General features: G+C 38.9%; 2 protein-coding genes across 2 annotated transcripts in view; one reads left to right on the top strand and one right to left on the bottom strand.

The window, feature by feature from the left end:
• LOC143714104 (dual specificity protein phosphatase 18) overlaps nt 1-5554 on the bottom strand; it is a 6683-nt gene extending 1129 nt beyond the window's left edge. The window contains exons 1-2 of the mRNA XM_077205469.1: nt 5499-5554; nt 1-1985 (exon numbers count right to left, since the gene is read on the bottom strand). The exon at nt 1-1985 is cut by the window's left edge and continues 1129 nt beyond it. Coding sequence (XP_077061584.1) covers nt 1417-1983 — 567 coding nt within the window. The 5' untranslated portion in view covers nt 1984-1985; nt 5499-5554 and the 3' untranslated portion in view covers nt 1-1416. The remainder of the gene's footprint in view (nt 1986-5498) is intronic.
• Nucleotides 5555-7202: 1648 nt separating this feature from the next.
• On the top strand, nt 7203-8167 carry sft2d3 (SFT2 domain containing 3). Its single transcript, XM_077194108.1, has one exon. The coding sequence runs from the start codon at nt 7274-7276 to the stop codon at nt 7961-7963; it is 690 nt and encodes a 229-aa protein (XP_077050223.1). The 5' UTR covers nt 7203-7273; the 3' UTR covers nt 7964-8167.
• Nucleotides 8168-8228: the final 61 nt, after the last annotated feature.

Below are 8228 nucleotides of genomic sequence, written 5' to 3'. Positions count from 1 at the left end.
TATATCCAACCGGCCACACAACTGCAGACCACGTGTAACCACACCAGCCCAGGACCTCCACATCCAGCATCTTCACCTCCAAGATCGTCTGAGACCAGCCATCCGGACAGCTGCTGCAACAATCGCTTTGCATAACCAAAGAATGGGCGGTTTGCTGATGTCAACGTTGTGGATCGAGTGGCCCATGGTGGCAGTGGGGTTATGGTATGGGCAAGCGTATGTTAAGGACAACGAACAAAGGTGCATTTTATTGATGGCATTTTGAATGCACAGAGATACTGTGACAAGATCCTGAGGCCCATTGTTGTGCCATTCATCCACGACCATCACCTCATGTTGCAGCATGATAATGCACTGCCCCATGTTGGAGGATCTGTACACAATTCCTGGAAGCTGAAAACATCCCAGTTCTTGCTTGACCAGCACACTCACCGGACATGTCACGCATTGAGCATGTTTGGGATGCTCTGGATCAGCGTATACGACAGCGTGTTCCAGGACCTGCCAATATCCAGCAACTTCACACAGCCATTGAAGACATTGTAACATTCCACAGGCCACAATCAACAACCTGATCAACTCTATGCGAAGGAGATGCGTTACACTGCGTGAGGCAAATGGTGGTCACACCAGATACTGACTGGTTTTCGGACCCAAGGAAAAAAAATCAAAAAAGTTAATCAAAGTTGTCCCAAGACAAGAACGGGTACTGTTCAAAATTCATGTATAACTTTGATGAAAGGTTTTGATCTTAACCTTTCTTTGAAAGAATTACTTTCTTTTTATATTTTTATGTGTTTTTTGGCATTCCATAAGTTATTATAATTGAGAGTTGAATTGTACATCTGAGAGCAAACAGGATGAAGAACTGCAATTTGAGTGTGAAGTTAAAAGTGTAATTAAAATGAAAATGTATTTGTAATATTTGCTTGACAAAGTCTTGTTTGAAGTTTTAAAAAGGTTTAAGCTGCAGAGTCTTAACATCAAGCACATCATACTGTAGAAATCCAAGCAAATTTAGCTTTAGATTAATTGAAACAAAGATGTTCAGAGCAGACCTCCCATTCATTAGCCCTGAGCCTGTGTGAGTTTGATGCTCCAACAGTGTCCTCTGTTGGTTAAATAATGCAACATACTACAACTTTTCAACATTTATTCCCGGAATTCCAGCCAGGTCACATCAAAAACGAGCAAACAAAAGTGAAATGCATTAGAAACCAGGAGGAAATGGCTATTAAAACTCTTAAAATCAAATGCTGGCAGAAAAACAAAACAGTCAAGCTGAAGTACTGATGTGGTCTGTTTCACTGCATAAGGTCCAGTCCATCCAAAGTTGTATATTCACTGTCCTTACAATATGAAAGTTGGGACATTTAATGTCCACTTTTGGCAAAAAGATCCGTTTGCTATTGTTAATTAAAGTGCCAAAGAGGTGAAATTTCTGAGCCGTCTCAGCCTCGGTGATGGAGGACACTGTCTCATGTTGTTCTTGGAAGGTAGTTTTGGTGTTTTTGGCATTGGCACTGTATCCAGCGGTTCTGCTACTTTCACAGTATTCTTACCGTAGAGTTTCTTCTCATAGTTCAGAAGTTGGGTCCAGAATCCCGTATTAAGGCGGATGTAGGGTCTGCTGTCTTTAACCCAGTTGTGTGCCTGTCTCAGAGTCACTCCTCTGTACTTCATGAGGTAGGCCATTATTAGGGCCGGTGAGCGACTCATGCCCGCGGCGCAGTGTACTAGCGTTCCTCCAGCTCTGTTGTTGTGGATTCGAGCTGAAACGTGCTCAAAATGATCCCCCAGACGGGCATTTGGGAGGTCGGACACTGCAACACGTATGCACTCCACACCGGGGTAGATGGGGCTGGTGTGGGACAAGGTCACGTTCACAATGAGTGTAATGCCTTTGCGGGTCATTAGTGCCTGATTCATAGGAGCATCAGCCCCGCTCAGGAAGAGGGTCGGCGTTATCTGTGATACTGACATGTCTGCATGGAAAGAAAGAATATTAGTTTTTTAAATAATAATAATAATAATAATAATAAAAAAACAAAATAACCAACAACAAGACAGTTTAGAAACAGTTTGGGCATTAAGCTATTCTTGTTATGCTTTATTGTTCTTATTCTTTTGACTCAATATAGTAGGTCTATTTATACATTTCTCGAGGTCCACTTTCCTGCAAGCTTATGTTGCATTCACACTGTAAGACTTGAGAAATTAGAAAATGCGGGGCCATCTGGTTGAGGAACGACAACTCCCCGAGAAGACAAAGAATAGCATCCCCATGCAAGTCAATCACCTCAGTATTGTATTCATTCACATTTCTTTCCCTTCACTCCTTTCCCCCCCCATCCCGTCTCGCTCTCATGCTGAGATCACCTGAAATTTACCCAAAAATCTATATGGTTTAAATGGGAATAATTATCATACAACACTATATATGTCTGGTATAATTTGAAATATCTCAGTGCGACTGGTACAAATGTCTCATCCCCAAAGAAGTAAAACAAAAAGTCATAAGGTTTTTAAGAGTTTAGAGATATCTTGCTTACAGAGGAGGGTGGGTCTTCTAGGCAAATGGCATCCTGCCCTCAAAAGGTGTAAACTCTGAATGCAAATTCCCATTGTTAGCAAATATATTCAAGACTTATAAGAATTATGTATTTTTCTAATGTCAGGTAGCCTATGCATCTTTAATCTTTATTCCAGAGAATTTGATGTTTTGTATTTATTATCTTTAAATTGATTATGTAATTGGGATGATACATTTAACTGACTAATAATACATTTTTACATTTGGATTTATTCTGACTTACTCTGAAATTATTAACTTTAGTAGATTACACTGTATCCATTGTTAGTGCAGTTTTGTGTGGAGCATAGGGCACACCAACTGCGATTTTAGAGTTCCAGCTAATATTTGGCACTAATTCAAGTGTATTTGGTTTGTAAAGACTAAAAGGGAATTTCCGTTTAGGACAGCAAAATGCTGCTCGATCAATCTAAATAGGGTCAGACTTACCTCACCTGTTTAATGTAATTTTACTTTAGTTAAGTGTACGTTGGAAACCAAAACATTACCAAACCGAAGCTACTACCAGAGAAGTAATATTGGTCATCTTACGTTACTTCAACTCAAGTGTATACAACCAAGGGGGCCATACAAAATATCTTAGAGTAAGCGTGAATGCGACCGTCTAAGATATTAGCCAAATAACTCTTTTTAGTTACCCAAAACTGATGAGTTTGTGATCAAGGGCCCGTATAACGGCCGGTGTGAGGACCCTGTGCGACTTTGGCACCCGAATGAACGAGGATAATAAGAGTAACGAGTTAAATAGAATAATCAAATATGCTGCTAAACTATTATATAAATGACCAATAACTAATTGGCATTCCAACCTAAATTCGAGGTCGTGATAAAATGGAGTCAGATAAAAGCTTAATTGGAATTAAATGACTTTGCCAAGCGGAAAAGACAGTAACATGCAGTAAACCTTCACCCGCTCAGTCGTTGGACTGATTGGGCCGGCCTTACAACACCATGTCGTAATCACCACGTGACGTACTTACCAAGTTGTAATTATGAGCTTTATGAAGTTGTGAATGCTTTTCACAAGTTGGAATCTCATAATTATGACATGGCGTGAACGCGCCTTTAGCTCCAACCCTAATCAAACACACATAAACAAGCTAATCAAGGGCTGTGTCAGAAATCACCCCCTAGGGCACTATTTGAGGGGACAGCCATTTGTAGTGGTGTCCGAAACCATAGTGAACATTATGGTGGAAAAGCGGCTATGGACTTAACTGACACGTGTTGCATGTGCACAGCCATTGTAACTTCACAAGTGCATATAAAGTGTGCCCTTTGGGACAGGGCCCAACTCAACAACTAAGGAATACCCATAATGCACTGTGAGAGTTGTTCCAAATTAATTCCTGAGTCTCGCCAGAGGATGGCGCCCGCAGCTGAATCATCCATCCGTTCATTTTCCAAAACGCTAGTCCAATGTGGGTACAGCGAAATATCATACTTTTAAATTGATTATTAAATTGTTTAATTAAGGTTTATATGCTAGTTTCTATGACAGAGTTCAAGATAAATCTTTTCATTAAGACTGGAGTTGCCAGATTAATAAGTGTCAAATGATTATTAATCAGCAACCACAAACTATGTAAAAGCGGCGCACTCAATGTCCGAATTCACTCACTTGGACTATATTAGTGGAGTAATGTAGGGAATAGTAAATAAGGGTATAGGGGGCGATTGTCGAAGATACAGACAGGTGAGTGAGATCAATGTCCAGACTTCTGTATTTCAAAGCTGAACTCTGCAGGAAAGTGGACCTTGAGATTTGAGAAGCCCTCTTATAAATAGTTGACAGCAGCTTCAATTGTTCTCGAAAAATCACAAATATATACAGGTCAATGAACATATAAGATAAAGGAAAGTAAAAAATCTTTTAAAATCAAGTTTAAAACACATGTGCCAAGTTCTTAGAAATGTATTCATGTTAGATATATAGTTTTGTAAAACTTGCAAGGAAATTTCGGTAACTCTCTACAATAAGGTTCATTAGTTAACATTAGTTAACTACATTAGTTAACATGAACTAATAACGAACATATGGACGTATACAGCATTTATTAATCTTTGTTAATGTTAATTTCAACGTTTACTAATAAATTATTAAATTATTAAAATCTTGTTAACATTAGTTAATGCACTGTGAACTAAGATGATCAAACAATGAACAGCTGTATTTTTATTAACTAACGTTAACAAAGATGAACAAATACAGTATTAAATGTATCGCTCATGGTTAGTTCATGTTAGTTAATACATTAACTAATGTTAAATAATAAACCTTATCATAAAGTGTTACCGACATTTCAAGGAAAAATCTTATAAACAGCAATGTTTAAATCCAACAGAGATTTGTGCTTCATCAGGCACAAAACAACAGGCAACGATATTGTTAAATACCTTTATAGTTAAAGAAGCTCATCATAGAAGATGAGTAGGCTATTAAAGTCAATGAACTGCATTTTTAATAAACGTTTTTTTAATAAATTGACCTGTACACATGTTAGAATGAGTCAGGATACATTCATAGCAGCAAAAACGCTAAACTGCAGAGAAATATGTCAAAAACAAAAACCCACAAACTCACACAAGAGATATCGCTTGAAATGACAATAGTTCTGTTTTAAATATGAGACATACACGACAACACTAAAAAAAGGCATTTTCGCACCAGTTGCTGGCTACAAAACAACAGCCATGTGCAGTAAGCTAAATACAGACGTGAGTGTTTCATATGAACTTTCCACTACAATGTGGAACATGCACATAAGTCACATCCATACAGTCTATGAATACACTGTCTGGACACTAAATTTGTTGACATTTCTACTTATACTTTTCAAGTAGAATTAAAATAGAACCAATCTGTTTTTATCTATTGTGCCCAGTTTTTTAAGGCTAAACTGACCTGGTCCCTTGGTGTGTGTCTCTCTCTCTCTCACACTTGTGCTGGACACTTGGTGTGTGTCTCTCTCACACACTTGTGCTGGACACTATGTGCACGGAGATCCCTTGATGACACGTTCAAACCCTAAAAAGGCTTTGAGGACAACTGGCCAATGAAGAGAGAGATTAATTTTAAACTTCTTGCCATCATGACAGACAGCCTGTCTGTTTATGAAACCAAACAAATAATTCAAACTTGGACTTTTATTAAACTGATGTCAAGGTTTGGAAATGTAGAACAAGAAGACTTGTGTATACTTCAATTCAAACTTGAATGCAATTCAGTCCTTTATTAGATAGACAGGTCAAACACTGAACACATGTAACAGAAATATAAATGAAGCAAAACCAAAAATAAATCAAAAATGAAAACATTTTTCTTATTTGTATAGCGCTTACTTTTAAACTGCTGACAATCATCAACAATGAGAACCATAACAAAACAAAGACAATTAAAAAGAACATATCAATATACTAAATGTTTGTATTTGTTTATTATATAGCCTATTAAATTAAATATTTAGCATGAATTTTTAGCATTTGTAGCATGAATTTTTTTTATTCATGCTACAGAACACGAACAAGACAATGAGAAATATTAATCCAAAAGTTAAATAAATATATAAATAATAAAATATAGGCTAATAAAACAGTGCCAGAGAACAACACAACAACAAAATATATAAATAATAAATAAAAGGAAAGGGGTGCCACTTTATGAGCCTATTACCATGTTATAGGCTCTAATATTGTTTTTACCTTTACAATTGCGTAAATCAATACTTCTCAGCACTTTTGATGAATGGCAATTGGCTACGCTATTTTTAATTTTGTCATTTCATCTGTATATTAAAATTTGTCAGCCGAAACAGTTTTGAGGTTAATTGATCTAATTTAGTGTCTCTTGAAAATAGTGAACTATGACATTGTATTATGTTGAATATCAAATATTATCCCTGGTAGCGGGCCAACTTACCCCTCTTTTAATATTTGACATTTTGTGCTACAGCCTAACAAGCAAATTTGCAAATGTTTCTATTTATTTCCTATAATAACAGGCTGATGACCATCCTTTCCTTCCTCCCTTTTTATGCCTGCACAATCATCCTGCACGAGCTAAACTTATTTCTAAATATGTTACAATTTAAAAGAAGGCTGTATCCACATTGTTGTTAATCTTCCCCCATCATAGCCCATTTTTAGGCTATTATTTTAAAAGAGGATTCTTTTACTTTGTTATTAATGTAGAATTTATCCACTATTTAACCATCCTTGCGCCAATTCTAATCTCCAAACACACACACACACACACACACACACACACACACACACACACACACAAATGAGCTGGAGGATAAACAATGAAAGTATATTTCTAATGTAGTTAGGCTTTTTGATTAAAAATGTACTTCCGTCGTGTACAGAAACGACGATTAAATTGTGTAGCATATGAAGAGAACGAATGCGACTAATAGAAAAATTAAGTTGGTTGAATATTGCAAATGCAACACTTAAGCTAAAGAATACTTCAGTCCAGTATATTATATAAGTCTAATAGTAAGCAATTATAAACATTTGAAAGAAATAGGTTTAATAAATAAATGTCCTTCATGCTCCACACTCCAGTCCAGTAGGTGGCTTTGCCAACCGCCATTTAAAAGAAAAGAAGAAATACAGAAACGTCATCACAATGCCACAATAACTTCCTGTTTTCGTTCCATATTTCCTTCTAAAATTATGGCAGAATTAAACAGAGAGCTCCAGGAATATTTGGCTCAGTCTAAAAACGGCGCGAAGACGATATCCCAGTCCAGTTCCAGCACAACCATAGACTTTAATGAGCCGGAGTCGGTGCCCGAGAGCTGGTTCGGCCGGTGGTCGAGTCCGTTCTCCAGAGCCAGCACCCGCGGAGCGTCATCATCAGGCCCGGGCTCGAGCAGCGGCTTCTCGTGGCCCTGGTCATCGGAACCGGACCCTTGTTTACCGGGCCTGAGTCGATCCCAGCGGCTGGTCGCGTTCGGGACGTGTATCTTCTTCTCGGCTCTGTGCTTCGGGCTGTCGGCGCTGTACGCCCCGTTGCTCCTGCTGAAGGCGCGCAAGTTCGCGTTGCTCTGGTCGCTTGGCTCCGTGTTCGCGCTGCTCGGCGCGGCGATCCTCCGCGGACCCAGTAAACTCATCGCGACCCCGACCCCGGGCGGCGCGGTGTACCTGTGCGCTCTGGTGGGCACCCTGTACGCGGCACTCAGTCTTCACAGCACCCTGTTCACCGCGCTTGGGGCCGGCCTTCAGATCGCCGCTATCGTGGGTTATATTGTGGGTTATATTGTGGCTTTGTTGCCGGGTGGGAGTGCAGGGATGAGGTTTGTGGGTGGCATGGCAGCGTCTGCTATTAAAAGGACTATAACTGGAAAGACCATGCCTATATGACCACCGAGAGAGACCATTTTTTGGAGAGTGATTGGTCTGGTAGATTGTGAAACTCTGGTTGGCTCTGGCAGCACTCTCTGGATGGGGATATATACATTTTATAATTTTCACCACAAGGACCAAGACATCAATTACTACTTGACTTTTAACATTTATGAACTGCTTTTGAAACTGTGAGCTTTATAAATAAACTTACTGAACGTATATTATTGTGTTCTCTACATCATGCCCTTTGGTCTGAAGGAAGATAAGCCATTTATTTAAT

The sequence above is a fragment of the Siphateles boraxobius genome, unplaced genomic scaffold, assembly GCF_051911475.1.
Source record: "Siphateles boraxobius isolate OS27281-9 unplaced genomic scaffold, OSU_SipBor_1 1, whole genome shotgun sequence".
Lineage (NCBI taxonomy): Eukaryota > Metazoa > Chordata > Actinopteri > Cypriniformes > Leuciscidae > Siphateles > Siphateles boraxobius.
The sequence above is the reverse complement of the archived record's forward strand: the minus strand, read 5'-3'. Positions and strand labels throughout refer to the sequence as shown.